Source organism: Hyperolius riggenbachi, chromosome 5 (genome assembly GCF_040937935.1).
Source record: "Hyperolius riggenbachi isolate aHypRig1 chromosome 5, aHypRig1.pri, whole genome shotgun sequence".
Taxonomy (NCBI): domain Eukaryota; kingdom Metazoa; phylum Chordata; class Amphibia; order Anura; family Hyperoliidae; genus Hyperolius; species Hyperolius riggenbachi.
This window is the reverse complement of record NC_090650.1, coordinates 130,475,479-130,503,185: the sequence shown is the minus strand read 5'-3', so window position 1 is coordinate 130,503,185 and position 27,707 is coordinate 130,475,479. Positions and strand designations below refer to the sequence as shown.

The following is a 27,707-nucleotide window of genomic DNA, read 5'->3' as shown; positions in this document are numbered from 1 at the left end:
CCATGTGGTCCAGTAACAATGCTGTTTATTTTGGATAGCTCTGAAAGTGTGGGACTGAGTAACTTCACTCTGCAGAAAGAGTTTATCCTCCGTGTAATCAACAAAATTACCAAAAAAGGCGGGAAGATGGTAAATTATATGTGTGCATGTAAACTATATGCCTTTCAATGGCTAATTAAATGCAGCCTTCCATAGTCAATGCAGATTGCACTGTCAATGGTAACAATTTAATCAACAAATGTAAAAAAAAAGTTTACTAATGAGGGATACACACGGTTCGTTTCTGCTCTCAATTCCTGTCGATGCGCCGCTCGATTCCCGTCAAATCGTTTATTTCCGACATGTCCGATTCGCGGTTCGATGGATCGTTAGGTCGATTTGTCATACTTTACATGGCAATCGACCTAAAAGTCATCGAAATGCGCTCGGAAATGTTCGGGAATAATCGATTCGTCGGGAATCGAGCGGCGCATTCAATGCGGGAACGAACCGTGTGTATTCAGCATAACACTGCTCCAGTATGGCATGCTTACTGGTCACTATCTATCACAAGATAATCTGGTAACTCTTCTGGACTTCTCAACCATTAACAGTTACATGTGTAATTTGAGTAATTTGAGTAAAGTGTAATTTGAGTCACAGAAGTGGGACATTAAAGCTTTAAAGGTGATGAGCAAAATTCAATAGCTGGTCATTATGAGAAATTGCTTTTATTATATTCGGAAATGTTAATTCTCACTTTGGGCATGATAAAATTTCCTTTTCATATATGTTTTGTCCTAGGAGATAATTTTCATCTTTCTCAGTTTAAAGGATACCCGAAGTGACATGTGACATGACGAGATAGACATGTGTATGTACAGTGCCTAGCACACAAATAACTATGCTGTGTTCCTTTTTTTCTTTCTCTGCCTGAAAGAGTTAAATATCACTTACATACGTAAGTGGCTGACTCAGTCCTGACTCAGACAGGAAGTGACTACAGTGTGACCCTCACTGATAAGAAATTCCCCTTTCTATCTCTTTCTTGCTCTCAGATGCCATTTTCTGCTAGGAACGTGTTTTATAGTTGGAATGTGAGGGTCACACTGTAGTCACTTCCTGTCTGACAGGAACTTTTGCAGGCAGAGAAAGAAAAAAGGAACATAGCATAGTTATTTGTGTGCTAGGCACTGTACATACACATGTCTATCTCATTATGTCACATGTCACTTCGGGTATCCTTTAAGCTAACTTTTCAGCGGCTTGCAATTAAGAAAGTACCAAATATTAGGTGAAAAAACACTGACAACATTATTCTCAGCATTTTCTTGTTTGCTGGTGGCTTAAAATGTATTTTATTGATAAGACGTGAAAATATCACTTAGGTGAAAAAGTGGATTACATATGGACCATTGTTGTATTAGCTCTCTTATCATCTGAACCTTAAACTGGGTCTACACGGCACGATGTGTCTTTTGAATCGAGCCGCTGATGCTGCTCGATTGATAAGATCCGACGGGTCCGATCTCGCCGCGGCCGATTCCCCGCCCGTACCCCGCGAGCGAACAATAGTGGGGAATCGAGCGGAATCCAACGCACGCGCGGACGAGCGGGGGCGCGGCGGGTACACGCGGGGATGCAGCAGAGTCGATCCGGCGGCTAATCGAGCATTTTCATGCTGCACCATAATGGTGAAAGGGCCCTAAAAGTTATTTCAAGCCCACTTAAAAACTTAAAAACTAGAGCTAAACAATTAAAAATTGCACGAAGAGCACCCTACCTGAAGTGGAATACAGAATTGTATGCTTTTCATGCCACGTGGCCTCCGTGGCCGGGAGCTTTCTGAGAAGCGCAGGACCGAATGGCCTGAAGGGGGCTGGAGGAGTCCCCAGGAAGGTAGAGATCTTGGGACAGTTTTGGTCTCAGGTACACTTTAAAAGCCAGGCACACATCTAGTGAGTATAGTGAGCCTGTAGCTACAACATTTTACAGAGCTCCACCAATCCAACAGGCATCCACCTTGTTTCCGACTTATTGGTCCTCATCAGTGCATCTGGGTATTCCAGATAGATCCATATCAATCCATACTATGCAGTTATCAAGTCCAAAACAGGCTGTATGTATGTTGGATTGATGTGGCTCTGTAAAATGTATTAGCTACAGGCACACTATACACCAGCGGTTCTGGATGTGCAGACTTGCTTTTAGGCGCATTAAGAGGTGATATGTATATTCGGAAGAGATGCATCATGGAAAACCACAGTTGCTCACTTACAGCTGAATTATTACAAATATCTTCTGTTTTAAGGCAAAATTACAATTAGAATGATTTTTGTCATTGTTTTTAAATGATTAAAGAGGGACATCTAGTGGCTATTGTTATTATTGCCATGTAACATATTCATGCTAGTTATTAGTTTTTGCTTTTGATATTTTTATTACATACATTATTTCCACGCTTGCTAAAATATGTTTATTAAGGTAGAGCTACTTTTAATGTATTAACTTACTCATGATTTTAAATACTCTTAAAGGTGTTGTTGTTCTCCTTTCTAGAGTAATGAACTGGGTGGCTCTCGTTTTGGTATTATTCAGTACAGTCATGATGGCAAACAAGAGCTTCTATCTACAGATGACCCAAATATTAAAACACTTGGAAATTTTAAGAGGTAATAAATGTGTGTCTCTGAAAGGCTACAGGAAGCAATAAATTATTACACAGGGCGGCGCACAATAGCCTGGCTGCCTGTCCCAAGCGCAAGCATAAAGGCAGGCTCTGGCCAGTTCCTTTATTGAAGCCTGTGTCGTCTGCATTTGCTGCCATATAGGCAGGGCCGGATTTGTACTTTTTACCGCCCAAGGCCACTGTCACCAGCCGCCCTCCTTCAGTTTAGGTAGCCAGATGACTCCTCACCCTGTCCCTCTAGTGTAGGTAGCCTGATGACCCCTCCCCTCAAGTATAGGTAGCTAGATGACTCCCTTAATCCCTCCCTTTCCCACTCCCACCTTTCAGTATAGGTAGCCAGCTTGCCTCCACACTGCAGTAGCCATCAGTGTCACCTCTCCACTCGTCTCCAGCGCAGAAGCTTCCTCTTCCCCGCCCCCTCCGTCTCCATCAGCCACTGCTGTACATCTGTCCATCCAACCAGCATCTCTCACTTGTGACTTGCCAGCATGTTGCCATCAAGTCAGACAAGATGCGGAAGCTTCTTCGTTGGAGACAAGCAGAGATGTGAGCGACTGGCGGTTGCTATTCCACATTCTCCACTTGTAACTCTGCAATGCTGCCCAAGTCCATAGCCGCCGGCCACAACGCCAACATGCAGAGAGAGCAGGGCGGCCGCTGCACAGGCGGCTGGCAGCAGAGTACCGCGATCAGGCACTTGCCTGATCTCCCTGCGCTGCAGCATTTGCAAGCACCAGTTTAACCTGCTGCTTTGGTGACCTTGCTCTTCTGGTGCCCTAGGCCATGGCCTAGGTGGCCTTGGACGAAATCCGGCCCTGCATATAGGTAACAACCTCATACAACACCAAATGCAAGCTTTAATAAAGCTGGGGTCGAGAGGCGCACAGGGACTGGCTGGACAGAATCTACCTGTATACTCACGCTAGTGACAGGCAGCTGGGACAGTCTTTCATGCATCATCCTGTATATCCCAAACAAATTTGTTAAGAAATGATGGTGTGTGGGTGTCTGCGTATGTGCGTGCATGCCCAGCCACCATCAGGATACTATTCCAGTGCTGGGTACAAGAGTTACGACGTGTGAACTATGGAGTTCACACAATTTTTATGGGTTGTGGTAGTAACCCTGTGGGTGAGTGAGTGAGTGAGTGAGTGAGTGAGTGAGTGAGTGAGTGAGTGAATGGACACCAGGGCTGTGGAGTCAGAACAAAAATCATCTGACTCCGACTCCTCAGTCTATGAAACCTCAGACTCCAACTCCAGGTACACCAAATTGCTCCAACTCCTTGGCTATGAAACTACCGACTCTGACTATGACTCCAGGTACCACAAAATTGCTCTGACTCCTTGACACCGACTCCACAGCCCTAATGGACACATCTATAATGAATCTGCTGTAGTGACATTTAGATGTTAAAAATGCATGTTTCGTTCTGCCAGACATGGAAGCTGAAAGTGGAACGTAGAGATAAGATTGGTCACTATGGGGGATCCACGGTAGCCTGTGTGACAAGATAAGACCAGGAGCCAAATGGTGTTGTATCGCTGGATACAGGAATAGTTAAAATAGAAAAAGAGCAGTTATACTCACAAAGGTGGGTTGCAGAACCTGCAACCACCGTATGTCCCCTACGGGGGAAAAACGTTTCCGCTCGGTATCTCAGGTACTGCCGAAACTGGTTGGTGCTGTCCTAGGATCGTTACTGGCTGTGGATAGTGTGGATAGCACCACACCAGTGGGAAGACTACCTGCAGAGGAGGTGTGGTAAGCAATGATGTGGGGTGGAGGAGCCCAAATTTAGGTATCCTACCTCTCCAGATGACACCACCCAAACAAAAAAAGGTTTTATATCAGGTAAGATTTATTCAAGCACGTTTAACCACTTCACCACTGAGGGGTTTTACCCCCTGAGCACCAGAGCAATTTTCACCTTTCAGCGCTCCTTCCATTCATTCGTCTATAACTTTATCATTACTTATCACAATGAAATGAACTATATCTTGTTTTTTCCGCCACCAATTAGGCTTTCTTTAGGTGGGACATTATGCCAAGAATTATTTTTTTCTAAATGTGTTTTAATGGGAAAATAGGAAAAATGTGGGGAAAAAAATAATAATTTTTCAGTTTTCGGCCATTATAGTTTTTAAATAATGCATGCTACTGTAATTAAAACCCATGAAATTTATTTGCCCTTTTGTCCCGGTTATAAAACCATTTAAATTATGTCCCTATCACAATGTTTGGCGCCAATATTTTATTTGGAAATAAAGGTGCATTTTTTTCAGTCTTGCGTCCATCCCTAATTACAAGCCCATAGTTTATAAAGTAACAGTGTTATACCCTCTTGACATAAATATTTAAAAAGTTCAGTCCCTAAGGTAACTATTTATGTATTTTTTTTAATTGTACATTTTTGAATTTTTTTTAAATTACAAAACAAAAAAAATGGGGAGTGTGGGAGGTAATGAGTTAATTTTTTGTGTAAAAATCATTTATTTGTATGTGAAAAATGTGTAGGGTGTAGTTTACTATTTGGCCACAAGATGGCCACAGTAACTTTTTGTTTTAATGCGACCTCCAAGCGTCCTTCCGGAAGCTTGGAGGAAGTATAAGGAGGCTGGACACGTGAGTTTTTTCTCACAATGATCGCGCTGCCCATAGGAGAGCAGCGGATCATTGTGGGGCTTAGATCAACGAACGGGAATGGATTTTCCCGTTCATTGATCTCCGGGCGAGCGGGCGGCGGCGTGTTTACTAGCGGCGGGCGGCGTGTTTATGAGCGGGAGCGCGGACAGCGTCGGGTACGCGGAAAGTACGGATTTCTCCGTCCCTGGGGGTTAAAGGATGAAAAAAGGGACGAAGAAATTCGTACGGGCGGGGGTAAAGTGGTTAAAACTGTTTTACAACAACAACAACAACAAATAACATTTGTAAAGCGCTTTTCTCCCGTAGGACTCAAAGCGCAAAAGCATGGCTCCGACCATCGTGGTACAGAGGAAGAATTTTATAAGTCCGGAAATGCCAGGCTAAACAGGTGGCTTTTCAGTCTGTATTTGAATAGCTCCAGGGAAGGGGCTGTCTTTACTGGGTGTGGCAGGGAGTTCCAAAGAGTAGGGGCAGCATGACAGAAGGTTCTATCTCCAGATTTTTTGAGGTGCATTCTGGGAGTGACCAAGTTTATAGAACTTGCTGATCTAGGGTTGTGAGAGGTGTGGTGCAGCTTCAGCAAGTCCTTCATGTATCCAGGGCCCAGATTGTGCAGGGATTTGAATGTCAGCAGTCCAATCTTGAAGAGTATTCTCCATTCTACTGGTAGCCAGTGCAGTGAGCAAACGATCGGTGTAATGTGACAGTGGCGAGGCTGGTTTGTTAGCAATCTGGCAGCAGCATTCTGCACTAATTGCAGGTGACGCAGGTCTTTTTTGGGGAGGCCAGCATAAAGGGTATTGCAGTAGTCCAGCCGTGATGTGATGAAGGCGTGGACTAGGGTTGGAAGATCCTCTGGGGGAATCAGATCTTTAATCTTTGCAATGTTCTTCAGATGAAAGTAGGAAGATTTAACTACAGATGAAATGTGTTTTCTGAAACTCAATTCCCCATCGATTAGTACGCCAAGGCTGCGCACAAGGTTGGAGCGGTTTATGTCTGAATTCCCAATCCTGATTGGTGTTGCTTTAGGATAGAGCTGTTTTGATGGGGAGCATTGGCTTTGGACAAACAGGACCTCAGTGTTGTCAGCATTCAGTTTCAACCACTTATCATTCATCCATGCCTGTAGCTCAGCTAAGCAAGAGTTTATTTTTGGGGTAGGGTCTGTTCCACCAGGTTTGAAGGACAGGTATAGCTGTGTGTCATCGGCGTAGCAGTGGTACGTCAGGCCATGATGTAGGATAAGTGTACCGAGTGGCAACATGTAGATTGCAAACAGCAGAGGGGATAGAATTGATCCTTGTGGCACTCCGAAATGTAGAGGTGCAGGTTTGGACATTATAGGACCTAGGGATACTCTCTGTGTTCTGTCAGTCAGGAATGATCTGAACCACTGGAGGACTGAGCCACTGATGCCACAGTACTCCTGCAGTCTGTTAAGCAGGATTTCGTGGTCAACTGTATCAAAAGCCGCTGAGAGATCCAACAGGATTAGGATGGAGCATTCCCCTCTGTCCCTTGGCATGAGCAGGTTGTTGCAGACTTGGATGAGGGCTGTTTCACAGCTGTGGTGTATCTTAAAGCCAGATTGTAGAGGGTCCAGGATGTTGTTTACTGACAGCCTGGTTTCAAGCTGCATATAGACAGCCTTTTCAATAACTTTACCTAAGAAGGGGAGGTTGGAGACAGGTCTGTAGCTGCTCATAGCATCTGGATCCATGGAAGGTTTTTTAAGAAGGGGCTTGATGATTTAAATGTGTGTGAATAAATCTGACCTGATCTAAAACCTTTTTTTGTCTGAGTTGTGTCATCTGGAGAGGTAGGATACCTGTAGAATATGTGATATACTAGTGGAGTGACATTGGGAACAATAAAAAGCAGCCATGGGGGTACATCACTGATGGGACAGGAGGTAGAGCATCATCATGCATATACAGGTTCAGGCCAACCAAATGGCTCTCTTGTATGCAGCAGCTTCATATTGCACTCCTGATCAGGGTTTAACCACTTAAGGACCACAGTCTTTTCGCCCCTTAAGGACCAGAGCCTTTTTCTCCATTCAGACCACTGCAGCTTTCACGGTTTATTGCTCGGTCATACAACCTACCACCTAAATGAATTTTACCTCCTTTTCTTGTCACTAATACAGCTTTCTTTTGGTGCTATTTGATTGCTGCTGCGAGTTTTACTTTTTATTATATTCATCAAAAAAGACATGAATTTTGTCAAAAAAAATGACTTTTTTAACTTTCTGTGCTGACATTTTTCAAATAAAGTAAAATTTCCTATACATTTGAGCGCGAAAGTTATTCTGCTACATGTCTTTGATAAAAAAAAAAAACATTCAGTGTATATTTATTGGATTGGGTAAAAGTTAAAGCGTTTACAAACTATGGTGCCAAAAGTGAATTTTCCCATTTTCAAGCATCTCTGACTTTTCTGCGCACCTGTCAGGTTTCATGAGGGGCTAAAATTCCAGGATAGTACAAATACCCCCCAAATGACCCCATTTTTAAAAGAAGACATCCTAAAGTATTCAGTGAGAGGCATGGTGAGTTCATAGAAGATTTTATTTTTTGTCACAAGTTAGCGGAAAATGACACTTTTTGACAAAAAAAAAAAAAGTTTCTATTTCTTCTAACTTGCGACAAAAAAAAATGAAATCTGCCACGGACTCACTATGCTCCTCTCTGAATACCTTGAAGTGTCTACTTTCCAAAATGGGGTAATTTGTGGGGTGTGTTCACTGTCCTGGCATTTTGGGGGGTGCCTAATTGTAAGCACCCCTGTAAAGCCTAAAGATGCTCATTGGACTTTGGGCCCCTTAGCGCTGTTAGGCTGCAAAAAAGTGCCACACATGTGGTATTGCCGTACTCAGGAGAAGTAGTATAATGTGTTTTGGGGTGTATTTTTACACATACCCATGCTGGGTGGGAGAAATATCTCCGTAAATGACAATTTTTTTTACACACAATTGTCTATTTATAGAGATATTTCTCCCACTCAGCATGGGTATGTGGAAAAATACACCCCAAAACACATTATACTACTTCTCCTGAGTACGGCGATACCACATGTGTGGCAGTTTTTTGCACCCTAACTGCGCTAAGGGGCCCAAAGTCCAATGAGTACCTTTAGGATTTCACAGGTCATTTTGAGAAATTTGGTTTCAAGACTACTCCTCACGGTTTAGGGCCCCTAAAATGCCAGGACAGTATAGGAATCCCACAAATTACCCCATTTTAGAAAGAAGATACCCCAAGGTATTCCGTTAGGAGTATGGTGAGTTCATAGAAGATTTTTTTTTTGTCTCAAGTTAGCGGAAATTGATTTTAATTGTTTTTTTTCACAAAGTGTCATTTTCCGCTAACTTGTGACAAAAAATAAAATCTTCTATGAACTCACCATACTCCTAACGGAATACCTTGGGGTGTCTTCTTTCTAAAATGGGGTCATTTGTGGGGTTCCTATACTGCCCTGGCATTTTAGGGGCCCTAAACCGTGAGGAGTAGTCTTGAAACCAAATGTCGCAAAATGACCTGTGAAATCCTAAAGGTACTCATTGGACTTTGGGCCCCTTAGCGCAGATAGGATGCAAAAAAGTGCCACACATGTGGTATCGCCGTACTCAGGAGAAGTAGTATAATGTGTTTTGGGGTGTATTTTTACACATACAGATGCTGGGTGGGAGAAATATCTCTGTAAATGACAATTATTTGATTTTTTTTACACACAATTGTCCATTTACAGAGAGATTTCTCCCACCCAGCATGGGTATGTATTAAAATACACCCCAAAACACATTAAACTACTTCTTCTGAGTACGGCGATACCACATGTGACACTTTTTTGCAACCTAGGTGCGCTAAGGGGCCTCACGTCCTATTCACAGGTCATTTTGAGGCATTTGGATTCTAGACTACTCCTCATGGTTTAGGGCCCCTAAAATGCCAGGGCAGTATAGGAACCCCACAAGTGACCCCATTTTAGAAAGAAGACACCCCAAGGTATTCTGTTAGGAGTATGGTGAGTTCATAGAAGATTTTTTTTTTTGTCACAAGTTGGCGGAAAATGACACTTTGTGAAAAAAAAAATACATATCAATTTCCGCTAACTTGTGACAAAAAATAAAATCTTCTATGAACTCATCATACACCTAACAGAATACATTGGGGTGTCTTCTTTCTAAAATGGGGTTACTTGTGGGGTTCCTATACTGCCCTGGCATTTTAGGGGCCCTAAACCGTGAGGAGTAGTCTTGAACCCAAATGTCTCAAAATGACCTGTGAAATCCTAAAGGTACTCATTGGACTTTGGGCCCCTTAGCACAGTTAGGCTGCAAAAAAGTGTCACACATGTGGCATCGCCGTACTCAGAAGAAGTAGTATAATGTGTTTTGTGGTGTATTTTTACATATAACCATGCTGGGTGGGAGAAATATCTCTGTAAATGACACACTTTTGATTTTTTTTACATACAATTGTCCGTTTACAGAGAGATTTCTCCCACCCAGCATGGGTATGTGTAAAAATACACCACAAAACACATTATACTACTTCTCCTGAGTATGGCGATACCACATGTGTGACACTTTTTTGCAGCCTAGGTGCGCTAAGGGGCCCAACGTCCTATTCACAGGTCATTTTGAGGCGTTTGTTTTCTAGACTACTCCTCACGGTTTAGGGCCCCTAAAATGCCAGGGCAGTATTGGAACCCTACAAGTGACCCCATTTTAGAAAGAAGACACCCCAAGGTATTCCGTTAGGGGTATGGTGAGTTCATAGAAGATTTTATTTTTTGTCACAAGTTAGTGAAAAATGACACTTTGTGAAAAAAACAATAGAAATACAATTTCCGCTAACTTTTGACAAAAAATAAAATCTTCTATGAACTCATCATACACCTAACAGAATACCTTGGGGTGTCTTCTTTCTAAAATGGGGTCACTTGTGGGGTTCCTATACTGCCCTGGCATTTTACGGGCCCAAAACTGTGAGTAGTCTGGAAACCAAATTTCTCAAAATGACTGTTCAGGGGTATAAGCATCTGCAAATTTTGATGACAGGTGGTCTATGAGGGGGCAAATTTTGTGGAACCGGTCATAAGCAGGGTGGCCTCTTAGATGACAGGATGTATTGGGCCTGATCTGATGGATAGGAGTGCTAGGGGGGTGACAGGAGGTGATTGATGGGTGTCTCAGGGGGCGGTTAGAGGGGAAAATAGATGCAATCAAAGCACTGGGGAGGTGATCGGAAGGGGGTCTGAGGGAGATCTGAGGGTTTGGCCGAGTGATCAGGAGCCCACACGGGGCAGATTAGGGCCTGATCTGATGGGTAGGTGTGCTAGGGGGTGACAGGAGGTGATTGATGGGTGTCTCAAGGTGTGATTAGAGGGGGGAAATAGATGCAAGCAATGCACTGGCGAGGTGATCAGGGCTGGGGTCTGAGGGCGTTCTGAGGTGTGGGCGGGTGATTGGGTGCCCTAGGGGCAGATTAGGGTCTAATCTGATGGGTAACAGTGACAGGTGGTGATAGGGGGTGATTGATGGGTGATTGATGGGTAATTAGTGGGTGTTTAGAGGAGAGAAGAGATGTAAACACTGCACTTGGGAGGTGATCTGATGTCGGACCTGCGGGCGATCTATTGGTGTGGGTGGGTGATCAGATTGCCCGCAAGGGGCAGGTTAGGGGCTGATTGATGGGTGGCAGTGACAAGGGGTGATTGATGGGTGGCAGTGACAGGGGGTGATTGATGGGTGGCAGTGACAGGGGGTGATTGATGGGTGATCAGTGGGTTATTACAGGGAATAACAGATGTAAATATTGCACTGACGAATTGATAAGGGGGGGTCTGAGGGCAATCTGAGCGTGTGGGCGGGTGATTGGGTGCCCGCAAGGGGCAGATTAGGGTCTAATCTGATGGGTAACAGTGACAGGTGGTGATAGGGGGTGATTGATGGGTGATTGATGGGTAATTAGTGGGTGTTTAGAGGAGAGAAGAGATGTAAACACTGCACTTGGGAGGTGATCTGATGTTGGGTCTGCGGGCGATCTATTGGTGTGGGTGGGTGATCAGATTGCCCACAAGGGGCAGGTTAGGGGCTGATTGATGGGTGGCAGTGACAGGGTGTGATTGACGGGTGATTGACAGGTGATTGACAGGTGATCAGGGGGGGATAGATGCATACAGTACACGGGGGGGGGGGTCTGGGGAGAATCTGAGGGGTGGGGGGGGTGATCAGGAGGGAGTAGGGGGCAGATTAGGGACTAAAAAAAAAATAGCGTTGACAGATAGTGACAGGGAGTGATTGATGGCTGATTAGGGGGGTGACTGGGTGCAAACAGTGGTCTGGAGGGTGGGCAGGGGGGGGTCTGAGGGGTGCTGTGGGCGATCTGGGGCAGGGGGGGGGAAATCAGTGTGCTTGGGTGCAGACTAGGGTGGCTGCAGCCTGCCCTGGTGGTCCCTCGGACACTGGGACCACCAGGGCAGGCTGCAGCCAGTATAATAGGCTTTGTATACATTACAAAGCCTATTATACATTGTTTCAGAGGCGATCCTGGTGCTAGTATCCCGCCGGCGCTTTCGAACGGCCTGCGATTTACAGCGAACGCGGACCGGAGCCAGTCCCCGGCGGCTGATCGCGTCACGAATGACGCGATCGCCGCATAGCCACTCCCGCAGCCGCCCCCGCCGATGGGCGTATTGCGGTCGTTTGGGCCCGGACTTTGCCGCCGCCCATCGGCTGGGGGCGGTCCTTAAGTGGTTAATTATGCATGCAGTGTATCTATAATTGCAGTTATATTTGTTTGAATTTACACATGGTATATCAGCTATGGGCTCAGCATATATTATATATTGAGTGGGAACTCACTGTTCAGGCTAAAGGTTTGACTGATTCATATAAACACTTTCTAAAGCAAATAAGAGCTTCCCAGTCAAGGTGCGGCTGCAGTATTTTTCCCAGTGTTTATAAAGATGACAGAGTAACCAAGCAGCTCAGGGTGACCCAAACTACTACCGTAGGAATGTATAGGGGGATAAAAGGAACCAAAAAAGCCCTCCTACTAAAAAAGCAAAGCTTGGTGTAATCTGCCTTCTTAAAACAGAAGGAAATTTGCAATAATTCAGTTATAAGTGAACATTTGTGGTTACCCACAATGCACTACCACTGAATATGCAAATTATCCCTTTTCGCCCTTGTTAAGCCAAGCAAGCATCCAGAACCGCTGGTGTATAGCAAGCCTATAGCTTTAAGTTTTACACAGCCATATCAAACCCACATGTAGACAGCCTGTTTCGGACTTTTGGTCCTCATCAGTACATGGCAGGGATTGATAAGGCTGTATGAAATAGGGCTTGGATCAGTACAACAGAGTAACCAAGCAGCTCGGGGTGACCTAAAACTACTAGGAATGTACAGTATAGGGTGATAAAGATGAGGAGGGAACACAAGGATATTGCCCTTTTGGGGGATGTATAAGAAGTCAATAAGAATTGGCAAAGTGTCATATCTGCATGCCACAAAGGCCTGTAGACTAAGTATAAACCAAAATATTTTTTTCTCCTACTCAATATAATGGTACATATCATTGTTATTTCATTTGTTAGTATACTTCAGTCGCTCCTTGGGGCGCACGCGATGTGCATTCAAATGGCCCTGACCGCATTTATGCTAAAGGGGATCTGCTTGTATACTATACACTATTTATCTGCCTAGCTATATACACTAAAAGGGGGATCTGCCTATATACACTAAAGGGGGGGAGGATCCACCTATATACACTAAAGGCGGCATCTTCCTATATATACTAAAAGGGGGGATCTGCCTACAACACTAAAAGGGGGGGATCTGCTTATATACACTAAAAGGGGACCCAACTATATACACTAAAGGATCTGCTTATATACACTAAAAGGGGATCCGACTGTATACACTATCTGCCTAAATATATTAAAGGGGGGATCTGCCTCCATACACTAAGGGGGGGGGGGGAGGGGAATCTGCCTATATACATTAAAAGGGGATTTGTCTATATACACTAAAAGGGGACGGGGGATCTGCCTATATACACTAAAGGGGGAAATTTGCCTATATACACCAAAGGGGGGATGTGCCTATATACACTAAGAGGGATCTTGCACATGGGTGTGAGTGAGTGTGTGCGTGCGTGCGAATGCACAAAGAGGATGAATGGGGGGGGGGGGGGCACCAAAATCTGGTTACGCTCAGGGCGCTGTGAAACCTAAGGCCGGCCCTGATTAGAGTTAGTAACACAGCGGCACCGATGGGGATCAGCTAATAAGTGTGCTTTCTGGTTGTTTAAGAGTCAATGTTAAAAATAGGCATAGCTAATACAGTACTATACTATGAACTCTGTATTCCATGTTAAAATACAGTAATTTAAAGTACAGTATATTAATCTTTGATGGAGCAGTAGAAACCAGTCTTTAAAGTACAGCAGAGCCCACAACAGCCTAACTTTGACCATTGCGAGTATTTCAGGCGATTTGAGCGGGTTGATTGAGACTGCTGGTCAGTGTTGTCAACCTTTCACGTTATTTTTTACTGACAAATACCTAAACATTTACTGACAAAAGATTGTTTTTACTGACAAAATCCCCTGGGCTCGGTCCTGCAACAGTATGTGGGCTTGGTCATGGGTGGGGCCAAATATATATGATTTTAGTAGTGCTGTAAAAGGTCTGCCGGGGAAGTTTGAGCTCTGCCATAGTGTTCCCCCCCCCCTTCCCCCAAAATACATGTAATCTTACAGCATTTCCCCAAAAATCCACGTAATCTGGCAGAGGTTCTTCCAAAATACAGATAATATGGCAGTGGTTCCCTAAAAATAGATGTAATCTGGCAGCAGGGTTTCCCCCAACATACACATAATCTGGCAGCAGTTCCCCAAAATACACTTACTCTGACAGCAGTGGTTCCCCAAAAATAGGCAGCCCAAGGTCTATAGGTGTCCCCAGAATAGGTGGCCAGTGGTATAGATGTCCCCAGAACAGGTAGCCAGGGGAAGAGATGTCCCCAGTACAGGTAGCCAGTTGTAGAGATGTCCCCAGAACAGGTAGCCAGGGGTATATGTGCCCAGTATATGTAGACAGGGGTATATGTCCCCAGTATATGTAGCCAGAGGAGGTATATGTAGTCAGGGGTATATGTGCCCAGTATATGTAGTCAGGGGTATATGTCCCCAGTATATGTAGGCAGGGGTATATGTCCCCAGTATATGTAGGCAGGGGTATATGTCCCCAGTATATGTAGGCAGGGGTATATGTCCCCAGTATATGTAGGCAGGGGTATATGTGCCCAGCATATGTAGTCGGAGATATATGTCCCAGTATATGTAGGCAGGGGTATATGTGCCCAGTATATGTAGGCAGGGGTATATGTCCCCAGTATATGTAGGCAGGTGTATATGTCCCCAGTATATGTAGGCAGGGGTATATGTGCCCAGTATATGTAGTCAGGGGTATATGTCCCCAGTATATGTAGGCATGGGGTATATGTCCCCAGTATATGTAGGCAGGGGTATATGTCCCCAGTATATGTAGGCAGGGGTATATGTCCCCAGTATATGTAGGCAGGTGTATATGTGCCCAGCATATGTAGTCGGAGATATATGTCCCCAGTATATGTAGGCAGGGGTATATGTGCCCAGTATATGTAGGCAGGTGTATATGTTCCCAGTATATGTAGGCAGGGGTATATGTGCCCAGTATATGTAGTCAGGGGTATATGTCCCCAGTATATGTAGGCAGGGGTATATGTCCCCAGTATATGTAGGCAGGTGTATATGTGCCCAGCATATGTAGTCGGAGATATATGTAGGCAGGGGTATATGTGCCCAGTATATGTAGGCAGGGGTATATGTCCCTAGTATATGTAGGCAGGTGTATATGTGCCCAGTATATGTAGTCGGGGATATATGTCTCCAGTATATGTAGGCAGGGGTATATGTGCCCAGTATATGTAGGCAGGTGTATATGTCCCCAGTATATGTAGGCAGGGGTATATGTGCCCAGTATATGTAGTCAGGGGTATATGTCCCCAGTATATGTAGGCAGGGGTATATGTCCCCAGTATATGTAGGCAGGGGTATATGTCCCCAGTATATGTAGGCAGGGGTATATGTCCCCAGTATATGTAGGCAGGGGTATATGTCCCCAGTATATGTAGGCAGGTGTATATGTGCCCAGTATATGTAGTCGGGGATATATGTCCCCAGTATATGTAGGCAGGGGTATATGTGCCCAGTATATGTAGGCAGGGGTATATGTCCCCAGAATAGGTAGCCAGGTGTGCACCCAGCAGGAGGGGAGCGGCACAGAGAAAGAGAGCTGTGGGCACAGTGGGGAAGGGGGGCCATCTCCCCCCTCTTTCCCTCACCTTGGGGCTCCCCCTCACTCGCTCTCCCCTCCAGAACTAAGTGTTGTGCGGCGGCTGTCAGCGGGCGGAACTTACCTCCGTCTCGTTGCAGGCGCGGGATGGTCGAAAGGATTTGCCGCTAGTCTGGTCTGTTCCAGACCAGAGCAGTGGCACCAGAACTTCCGGCACTTGGAGCGAGACGGAGGTAAGTTCCGTCCGCTGTCAGCCGCCACACAAGACTTAGTTCTGGAGGGGAGAGCGAGGGAGGGAGAGCCCTAAGGTCAGGGAAGGAGGAGACGTCCCTCCTTCCCCACTGTGCCCACAGCTCTCCCTCTTCTCTGCGCTGCTCCCCTCCTGCTGGGGGCACACCTGGCCACCTATTCTGGGGACATATACCCCTGCCTACATATACTGGGCACATATACACCTGCCTACATATACTGTGGACATATACCTCTGGCTATATATACTGGGCTCATACGGACGCTGCTGAATTCCTTTCAGAATTCACGGGCAGCTAAATTTCTAACAAAATTTACAGGATGCCCGTAAATTTACGGGCGGTTGGCAACACTGCTGCTGGTTAGTTGAGCTCCAGATAACCGGGACTCTACTGTACTTGAGGGTAGGAAACAAGGAAAGAGATATCTTAAGGGCAGGTTTGTTATTAAAGTGGAATTAAACTCCCTAAACTAAAATATAAATACCAACTCTTAGATACATTAAAGTACATTTGAAAACATGCTGTGTGTGTAAAAACATTTACTTTCAATGCAGAGAGCAGCTATGGCAACGGCTAACGAGTCACTACAGCAGAGTGGGGGAAGGAGCAGAGTGAAGAGACCAAGCAGAGATCTTCTCCTGATCGGCAATGATTACATTTGCCAAATAGCAGAGCTCCTTCTGACCTTTAGTAGCTACTTGGTGGAAGAACAGGAAATAAGGGAAATTCTCCCAAAGAGAGTCATAAACGGCATATAAAACAAAAAAATGTTCTAATCCTTCTCACAGTATCTAAATATAAGTAAATATTGTGATCAGAGTTGACCTTTCATAAAAAAAGATTATTATGATGTATCATTTTGTTTTCTGATTCTACTTTAAAATCCTTGTCATCTGTCATTTTAGTGCTATAAAGAGGATGCGTTGGATAGCAGGAGGAACTTATACAGGGGAGGCATTAGATTATGCCAAGAAAACTTTGCAAGGTTCTTTACTGACTCACAAAGTGGCCATGGTGTTGACAGATGGAAGATTTGATACTCGCGATCGCAATTCTCTGGCTTCACTATGTACAATACCAAACATGAATGTAAGTGACAACATCTTCTAAACGGCATGTAAGTCATAGCAATGGTCTAAAGATGCTGCTCCTCTCTATGGACCCATTCAAACTTTAAATGTATCTGTAGAAATGTGTGATTTGTACTGTTCACAGGTAATTGGTATTGGCATCGGAGACATAATGAAGAGACCGCCAGAGATGAAAGCACTAGAGGAGATCACTTGCATTGGAGCACGGAATGATGGAATGAGGGTGGTAGTTACTGAGTATCATGAACTGCTGGAAGAGTCCATATTGCACAGTATAACAAGCTATATATGTAGAGGTTTGTTCTTACATCTTACCTGGGTACAAATCAAGATTTTAAAATACTTTTCAGCTAGTTAAATGATTTTTCTTTGTGCTTTCAGGTTCAAAGTGTCCAGATTTCACATGCCATGGTAGGTGTAAAGTTCAGTTTATATATTCAATAACTTATAACTGATATAGTCTCACAATAAACCACATTATGAAGAGCCACCAAAGTACCATGAAGATGGATTACTGGGAGCTGACTTTTTACACGCTTAATGACCCATCATCCCGGATAATCAACTACTTAAAGAGAATCTGTATTGTTAAAATCGCTCAAAAGTAAACATACCAGTGCGTTAGGGGACATCTCCTATTACCCTCTGTCACAATTTCGCCGCTCCTCGCCGCATTAAAAGTTGTTAAAAACAGTTTTAAAAAGTTTGTTTGTAAACAAACAAAATGGCCACCAAAACAGGAAGTAGGTTGATGTACAGTATGTCCACACATAGAAAATACATCCATACATAAGCAGGCTGTATACAGCATTCCTTTTGAATGTCAAGAGATCATTTGTGTGTTTCTTTCCCCCATGCACTGAAGTTTCAGGCTGCTCTTTTCTTCTTGCAAACATCTTTGCCCTTGTTTGTAATTTCTCAGTATGTGAAAGCCCAGCCAGCTCAGAGGACGATTTATCCAGCTGATTAGAGCAGCTTCTCTCTTCTCTCTTATCTAAATAACACACAGGCAGTTTGCATAGAGGGGCCAGAAAGGGTGAGTTCATAGCAGAACCACAACACTGAAGAACTTGGCAGCCTTCCAGACACAGGCCGACAAGTCTGACAGGGGAAAGATACATTGATTTATTACAGAGACTGTCATAGTAGAAAGTGCTGCAGTTAGCCAGAACACATTAGAATAGCTTTTGGAACTAGTAGGATGATAAAAAACAGGATGCAATTTTTGTTACGGAGTCTTTTTAAAGAGAAGGTTCACGGTCCATTAAAAAAAAAAAAATGCTAATCCACTTACCTGGGTGCGCCATCGGAGGAGACCGGGAGCCTGCGGAGCAGTGCCGAGGGCACGTCCTGCCTGCACGGGCTGGAGGAAGCCCCAGGTAAGTGGATTAGCATTTTTTTTTAAATGCACCGTGAACCTTCCCTTTAAGGACCATGGTAATTGAAATCTACACCCTGTTTTGATGGCTACCTGGCTGCCAGGGCGTAGATTTCAATTCACCGCCACAGCGCGCATCTGCCGTTTTCGTCGCTTCCGACGATCTCGCCGCTGAATCCCCGCCGTGTTCCATTGTAGCTCACTTGCTCTGTCTGTCTCTATGATGGCAGAGCCCTGTGAGCCGGTCAGGAGCTGATTTTATTGGTTCCTGGCTGTGTCTATCAATGTAAGCAACTCCCATAGGCTTACATTGATAGACACAGGCTCACATGACTGCCGACAGATAGGCTCACATGACTCACATGGCAGAGTCGTTGTCCTGAGAATCCTGGCATGCGGCGTGGACGGCGGTTGCGGCAGGTACTGTATATGCTGCGATTCGTCGGTATTCCCTCATTATTGTACCAGCGGTCTCTGGTCCTTAAGGGGGCAGAGACCGTTGGTATTAAGTGGTTAAAGTGTACCCGAGGTGAAATAAATATAAATAATATACCGTATTTTTTGGACTATAAGATGCTCCTGGACCATAGGACGCACCCAGGTTTAGAGGACAAAAACCAGGGAAAAAATATATACTGTAACGATTGTGGAATTATCTCCGTGGTCAGCGCACAGGATGCGCGCTGACACTGCGGAAATCCTCCACAAGCGTGTAATTTAGCAGAACCCAGCTATGGTGCTATGCACCTGTAGAGGGAAATTCCCACCGGCAGATGGAGCTGTGGAGTGCAGACGAACACAGCCTCTGCACTGCCACAGATGCCAGTTGGAAATTGTACGAGTTGAAGCAATGCAGGGCAAGATAGCCCTTAAAGAGAGAGAGCACAGAGACAGAATGTATGTGTGTCCACCAATCTAGTCGCCACCCAGCGACGGTGAACACACAACAGCGGAAACGAAGTGGGAACGCAATTGCAAGAGTGGCGATTGCCAAATAGTGACACAAGACCGAATTAGACAGAGCACAAGTGTAGCAAGAAAGACATAGCAAATAACAATGATCAGAACATCAAGGAAAATGACAAATGCTAGCTAAGAGCGAACACCGCACTCATTCGCAACAGCGAACGCGTTTAAGACACGATCACCGCGCATTAGGCGCCCAGTTATAAGCGTGCCACCCTAACTAACCAATGTAACACAAACCCGAAATAGAGAACGTGAACGCTTGCTAAACGGTTACCTCACCGAGCCTACAGCAAGCGTTCGTATCAGACAAGACAGACAGAAGGAGTAGCCAGTAGCAACCGCAGCTCTGGCCTACACTCCCAGAGTACAGAAGGAAACATCGCCGCTACCGCTAGAGCGGATGCGATCCAGACAGACAGAACGATTTCCTGTCGACCGCCGCTGGCGACAAGACAATCGCAAGACAGAAGGAGTAACCAGTAGCAACCGCAGCCGAGGTTATACTCCAAGATACGGACTAGAAAGATCCACCGCCTCTAACGCTAGGGCAAATGCGATCTAAGTTCAAGACAGAACGATTCACTATCGCCAACCGCTGGCGACCGTGCAATCGCACAGACAAGAAAAGACAGAATAGGCAGTACAAATTATACACAAACTGACTGCACTAAATAGGAATGCAAGGAGCACTCCCCAAGAATTAACTACACTTAGATAGCAATGGCTGACACTCCAGGTGAGATTAGCAGGAACAAACCTCTATGACCAGCAGGGAATTCTGGGAGCAAAAGGTATTTATACTGCAAGCCATCAAAGGGAGCAGCTAAGCAATTTGCATGACAAGTGGATGCAAATTTCTCACCAGCAGAGCAACTCTGAAACTTGCAGTGTGAGGACAGGTCTCTTTTCCAGAGACCTGCAGCACTTAGACCTAAAAAATGGTCAAACAGCTGTCTGCCTGTGCAGACAGCAGCGCACATCATTACATATACTAACCTAGTGCGTCCATGGTCCAGGAGTGTCTTGTGGAGCTTCTCACCGAAGCTGTCTATCGAATGTGGGGCAGTGTACTACACTAACCCCTGCTGCGGCAGACCCAACAGCTACACTTACTATCCTACAGCAGCTACTGGGCAGGGCAACAATGGGGCCCCAGGGCAAAATAAACCTGGGGGGCCCCCCTAACATATACCCGGAACAAAAATCGGCATTAGGGGACCTTTTTTGCAGCTGGTATAGTCAGGGTGTGAAATCCCAATCGGTCGGAGCTCCACATTCTGGCTATCCCAGCCTGCAATAGGGACAAGGGGTTAAAAAGTTTCAGGAGGGGGGACCCCACATAATTTTTTTAAAAATATGCATTCGCTTTCGCATGCCAACTTATGCAGGGTCAAAAACCAATGCCGCAAAGCGGTCGCCCTGCGGGAATTAGTTCATGCTGCAATAGCACTATCCAGGAGCACCACGGGGAGGCTTCCCAATGCCCCCTGCTGCAATAGCACTATCCAGGAGCGCCACAGGGAGGCTTCCCAATGCCCCCACGCTTGGGGGGGCTGCCTGAGCCACCCAGCCTCCCCCTCTGGGGTGCTGCTGTGGTTCCCAGGCAGTGAGCGCCTGGGACCCCGCGGTCCCCCGGTTGTATGGGGGCATTGTAGCATGAACTAATTCCCGCAGGGCGACCGCTTTGCGGCATTGGTTTTTGACTCTGCATAAGTTGGCATGCGAAAGCGAATGCATATTTGCATGAGCATTGCCTCATGAATAGCCAATTAGGCCAAATTTGCTTAGCCAGATATGTGTTCACTTGGTGTTTAATGCACACATTCAATTCTTTGTGTAGTGGATCATTTTGTATCCCCCCTTTGGAGACGGGTGGTGGATGGCTCATTCCAGGTGGTGTGAGCCCTGGAGTGGGCTGTCTGCGCCTGTCCTCCCCCCCCCCCCCTTGGAGTGCTGTGTGTGAGCCAGCCCTGAGCTCCAAAGCTCAGTGCGACCCATGCTTCATTCCTTTCCTTTTCAAATGTGTTGCACCCAAGCTATGCTCAGTAGCAGAACGCAATGGACGTTAAGGTAAGTGCCTGTTTTTAAATATTGGGAGGTGGGTGCGGGGCGGCTCTCCCCGGCGCTGGCCACGCTTGGGGGGGGGCGCCTGCACCACCCAGCCTCCCCCTCCGGGGTGCTGCTGTGGTTCCCAGGCAGTGAGAGCGCCTGGGACCCAGCTGTCCCCCAGTTGTATGGGGGCATTGGGAAGCCTCCCCGTGGTGCTCCTGGATAGTGCTATTGTAGCATGAACTAATTCCCGCAGGGCGACCGCTTTGCGGCATTGGTTTTTGACCCTGCATGAGTTGGCATGCGAAAGCGAATGCATATTTGCATGAGCATTGCCTCATGAATAGCCAATTAGGCCAAATTTGCTTAGGCAGATATGTCAGAAAAAAATATGTAACAGATTGTTTTCAGACAGCACAATTTTGCTTTGGTACTAGATGCATAGCCCAATGAACTGTATCTCATAATGTTCAATATTTTATTTCCTACTGCAGTTGAGTTTGACGGACCTACTGACATTGTGTTTCTCATGGATGGCTCTAGCAGTGTTGGCCAAGGCAATTTTGAAAAAGTTAAAGAGTTTGTTAGTTTGGCAGCTTCCAAGATTCTGTCCAAAGAAATGAACGTCATCAACAACATGTTGCAACTTTCTGTGATTCAATACAGCAACACAGGAGCCCAGAGGCTGGAGGTACCGTTTACAAGCAACATACAGGATGTTGAGTCCCACCTGTTAAAAACAACCTATATCGATGAGGCCACAGATCTTCCCGATGCTCTGAAGTACCTTGTGAATTACTTGAAGAGTGCTGGAAGACCAAATGTTAAAAAACAGATCATCATTTTCTCTGACGGCCGATCTTCTGGAATCGCACAGAAGCAGATTGCCACCCAAGCAGCAGCTGTTAAAAATCCTAAAACAGAGCTGTTTGCTGTCACTGTTGGCGCATTCCATGAACTTGGCATTTGTCAGCTGTTAAGCGGAAAGGACAATAACTTTAACTTTAATCAAATAGAGGATAAACTTTTCAGGGTGTCAGAATACAGTGAACTACAGAAGAGGATCACCTTACAAACTTTTCTGAATAAGATCACTTCATGAAACTACTTCAAACAATTCATGTTGTGCAATTATTTTTTTCTATTTGTTGTAGAGACATGATCCTATACTTACTACTTTAACGCAACAAAATCTAGAAAGTATTAAATATATTTCACGTTTCCAACTAAAAGAAAAAACACTGTTAAAATGATCATAGGTTTATCTGAATTTGTGGCTGACTCACTGCTTGTGCTATATGGGCATGTAGGAAAGTTCTAAAGAACTCTGCTATAAATATAAGGTTTTAGACAGAAGGTTTTTTTCCAGAATTGTCAGAAACAGCAGTGCTGTTTCTAGAAAAAACAAGTATCTACAAAAAAAATCCTCTCCCATTAGCCTATGATCCGAGGCCCACAAGAAAGACCCTTCTTCTGGTATGATGTGAAAAACATATACTGTAGTACTAGTCCTCAGGGCCAGATTTGTACTTTCCATCATCCAAGGCCCGCTGTCACCAGCTGCCCTGCCCCCTCACCAGCATTCTGTCCAACACCCCAATTAGTGATCACTGGTTTGAATGGGCTCACGATCGACAAAGAAGCAGTACATGATCTGTCCACTCGCAAGCCCTGTAATTTTGCACTACTGCCCAGATGTACATAGCAGCTGATAGCATTATGGGCATGCACACTTGAGAACCACAGTGACGGCAGGCACACGGACACAGTCACAATTGTATTGAATCAAATCATGGTCAACTACGAATGATAATGTGCCCAGTGTGCAACGATGTGCTCCAGGCTAGAAATGCAGCAGCAAAAATCTATTAACCCTTCGCACTCTCGCATGCAAATGTTCAAACAAATGCATTCACAGATTTACTCATCCAGGCACAACTGTTATCCCTACAGCTAAGTTAAAAGCCGGGGTATTAGTTCACAGAAGAATGCATTATTATGCTTAGTCACCTATACTGCGCAGAAGTACCCAGATAAACATAGGTGTCCTAACTCTAGCCGTGTAACATGCATAGTGCAGACATGCAAACACATTCATTGCATCAAAACTATCAATGGATTAGGAGCACACATCCTGACGTCCTCTCCTGGGACAGATAGTGCATCTTACCAATCGCACAAGGGAGCTAACGTAATGTATCCATGTGCACCATGCACATACACCAGCATAAGCTGTGTGCATGCTGACAAACACATACAGGGGAGGAGGGAGTGCACTGGATTAGACCCTAGCCACAGGGGTCAGTAACAAGAACTAAATACATATATCCAGGCACATCACATCTAGTTAGGACATTAAATAAGTTAAGGAAAGGGAGGTGCTAAAGGGGGTGTGGCTAGAAAACAGCAAAAATCTATTAACCCTTCGCAATCTCGCACGCAAATGTTCAAACAAATGCATTCACAGATTTACTCATCCAGGCACAACTGTTATCCCTACAGCTAAGTTAAAAGCCGGGGTCTTAGTTCACAGAAGAATGCATTCTTATGCTTAGTCACCTATACTGCGCAGAAGTACCCAGGTAAACATAGGTGTCCTAACTCTAGCCTTGTAACATGCATAGTGCAGACATGCAAACACATTAATTGCATCAAACCTATCAATGGATTAGGAGCACACATCCTGACGTCCTCTCCTGGGACAGATAGTGCATCTTACCAATCGCACAAGGGAGCTAACGTAATGTATCCATGTGCACCATGCACATACACCAGCATAAGCTGTGTGCATGCTGACAAACACATACAGGGGAGGAGGGAGTGCACTGGATTAGACCCTAGCCACAGGGGTCAGTAACAAGAACAAAATACATATATCCATATATATGTGGCTAGGGTCTAATCCAGTGCACTCCCCCCTCCCCTGTATGTGTTTGTCAGCATGCACACAGCTTATGCTGGTGTATGTGCATGGTGCACATGGAAACATTACGTTAGCTCCCTTGTGCGATTGGTAAGATGCACTATCTGTCCCAGGAGAGGAAGTTAGGATGTGTGTTCCTAATCCATTGATAGGTTTGATGCAATGAATGTGTTTGCATGTCTGCACTATGCATGTTACAGGGCTAGAGTTAGGACACCTATGTTTACCTGGGTACTTCTGCGCAGCACTGAAAAGGCTTGGTGTTTCTTTAACAGTTTCACAGCATCGGAACTTTTTTTTTCTTACCCAAGCCTCAATGTTTGCTGCACAGAAGAAAACTGCCCAGGCATTATTCCCCTGATGCTGTGCAAAGCATGATGGGATTTCTGATGTTGTTGTTCTCGTTCTGCTGTTTTGGTGCAAATTTTTATTTTTAATTTGAGATTTGAAGCCTAGTGCGCACAGCTGGGAAGGGTGATCAGGACACAGGACAGTTGGAACTGTGTTTCATGCTCCCTGTCACCTCCTTTCAACCAAAAAGATTGCTGCCCCCATGAAAAATATGGCTGCCCCCCTGAAATCACAAACATTTGCCTGTTCTTTTAAAACAGGGTGGGTAAGAGATTATATTACCAATCTATTTTAATTAACATAACTAATGAAACTTAATGACAGTGTGTTTGTTTAGGCTGAAGTTCCCCTTTCAGTGGCGTTGCTATTCCCTATCTGTGTACAGTAAATGTGTGCTGTGCAGGAAAACTCACAGAACATTAGTTCTACTCTTCTACTCTCTACTCTACCCTCAGCACAAATCACTGCGGCTTGTTCTGTATATCCTGCTCATCATGCAGTGGTCCCCAACCTTTTTTGACCCAAGGACCACTTCAACATCAGGCAATTTTTCCAAGGTACGGGCCAGTGCAGGCGAATGCGCAGGGGCTCCTGGTGGCGGTTGCAGGCTTGTTCTACAGGCAGTGTCATTACATATAGAAGTCCTGGCAGCACCAGCCCTACCTAACCACTATCTTACTCATCCTCAGCACTTTGGAAAATATGTCTTTGCACTGCACTGGGGCTGCTGCATAAGCCACCAGCACAAGGTACATTTGGTGTGACAGGTGGAGTGAAGGGCTTCCTTATCTACTGGCACAGTCATTTCCTACCCTCATCTGCCTCCCCTCACTGATACCCTTCCATCCTCCCCACAGCCCCTTTATCCTCCTCCCCACACTCACTTCACCCATTCCTCCTTCCTACAACCACTTCACACTTCCCCCCCTACCCACTCTCACTTCACTTCTCCCCACACTCACTCTTACTCTTCCCTAAGCCTTCCATTCTTCTTCCCACACTAGCTTCCAGCACCAGCTGCTCACCTCTGTGCAGATCGAACTCTGTGGTAGTGTTGTTCGGATCATGAACGATTCGGATCTTTGATCCCAATCTCTTTTGTGAGTCGAATCATCCGAATCATCAAAATGAGTGATTCGGATCGCAAAAGGGGCGGGGCCAGGGTCGACATGCCCCCTCTCAGCGGGCAGCGGGGTCCTGGAAGCAGAGCTGAGATGGATCGCTCTGTTGGAGGGGAGCCAGGGATAGGCAGATGAGAGACAGGGGACATGGGTGCCACTGCCAGATATGTGTAGAGCACACATACTGGCTATAATGTGCTGCTCATTATAGGCTGTCTGCTCCGTAGTTGGGCACAGTAAACAAATTGGAAGCTTTTGGCTCAGCTCAGCACAGCTCAGTAACTTTGCAGGCACTGTGTTTGCTGGGCAATATGATCCTCCTGCACTGCTCTAAACAGCTGCACTTATCTTTGGGAAATGCTTTCTTTCACTGTGGGACGTTTGCATTCAGAGTATACAGATGAACATATAGGTGACATATATGTAAAGCATGATTGCAGCATGTGGGTATTGTGTGCAAACAAACATTTCTGTTCTCTGCTCGTCCCTCCTCCCTTCTCTGTCCACTCCCTGCCCTCTGTCCATCGTCTCCCCTTCTCTGTGTGTCCACCCCCCTCCCCTTCTCCTGTCCTGCTAGTCATTTCACCCCCGAATGCTTCCGTCGTAAAATGATCCGAGATTCGGATCAAAGATCCGATTCGAATCATCCGGATCATTGAAAATATCCGAACTTCGCATCTCTACTCTGTGGCTGGCAAGAGACCAGAGCACCCCAGTCATCATCACTGCTGCCATCTGGTGTCAGCACAGACAGAATGCATACTGCATTACAAATTACAGACACTGGGTGGCAGCAGTAACAATGGCTGCAGACGGCCCTTCTCTACAGTACCGTTCTCTTCCTGCAAACTTCAGTGACACTTCTCTCTGCACCGTGGTGTCAGACGATATGGCCAGGTCAGGACAGTCTGCGGTCCGGCAGTGAGCCACAGGGGGTGGGGTGGGGGACCATTGATACAGAGGACAGGATCATTAGGAGACTGCAGATGCTGACTGTCATCTCACCGCACTCAGACAAAGTGAGGAAGATACAGGGAACTCTGGAATTCAGGCTGCAGATAGTGGAGTTGATTCACTAAGCTGCGCTGCTACAGCAGCGCAGCTTAATGACAGCAGTGCGTGGTAATAATCCCCAGTGCACGCTATGCAGCCATAGCGTGTGCTGCTAGTTTAACAAGCGCTTCATTAAACTTAACAAGCGCTCCACTGAACCCACGAGATTCCTGCACTTTGATTGGCCCAGTAGGCTGCCTGCCACTTGACAGTCAGCCTATTGGGCCAATCAAAGTGCAGGATTCTTGTCCTTTGAGGCCACTGGACCTGCCGGGGCTGAGGGCGGGTTCAGTGGAGCACTCGTTAACTTTAACGAAGCGCTCGTTAAACTATAGGAGCAGAGCGTAATTTTGCAGTGCACGCTATAGCTGCATGGGATTATTGCTGGGGATTATTACCACATGCTGCTGTCATTAAGCTGCACTGCTGGAGCAGCGCAGCTTAGTGAATCAACCCCAGTGTGTGCAGAGCAAAGCCGTGGAGCTGGGGACCAGGAGAGATGACTTACTTTGACATGTGGCCTCTTATCTCTTTTGAGTCCTGCCGCCCTACTGCTTTTTCCACCCAAGGCCATGGCCTTTCCTGCCCTTGCCAGAAATCCGACCATGCTTCTTTGAGGTCTCTCTTTACACTTTATTTTTGTCATTGCAAGGGTTCAAAAAAGGTGATTTTATCTATGCAAACAGTCAAACAGCAGTGGAATTCTGCCGTAGCTCTTCTAAAAAGTAGGCAGAAGTCAAAGAACTTATATTACACTAAGATAACAATCCTGCTATCAAGATAGGGCTATAAGGGTTGTTTTGTTCTGCAGCTGAATAAAGCAGATTTTATATCACACTGTTAAGCCCCCTCTA

General features: G+C 45.6%; 1 protein-coding gene across 1 annotated transcript; it reads left to right on the top strand.

Moving 5' to 3' along the window:
* Positions 1-22,560, top strand: LOC137517506 (collagen alpha-1(VI) chain-like). The gene is made up of 6 exons (XM_068234483.1): positions 1-129; positions 2,539-2,651; positions 16,824-17,007; positions 17,134-17,305; positions 17,391-17,420; positions 21,900-22,560. Exons 1-6 carry the CDS (start codon positions 19-21, stop codon positions 22,505-22,507), a joined length of 1,218 nt encoding a protein of 405 aa, XP_068090584.1. The 5' UTR covers positions 1-18; the 3' UTR covers positions 22,508-22,560.
* Positions 22,561-27,707: the final 5,147 nt, after the last annotated feature.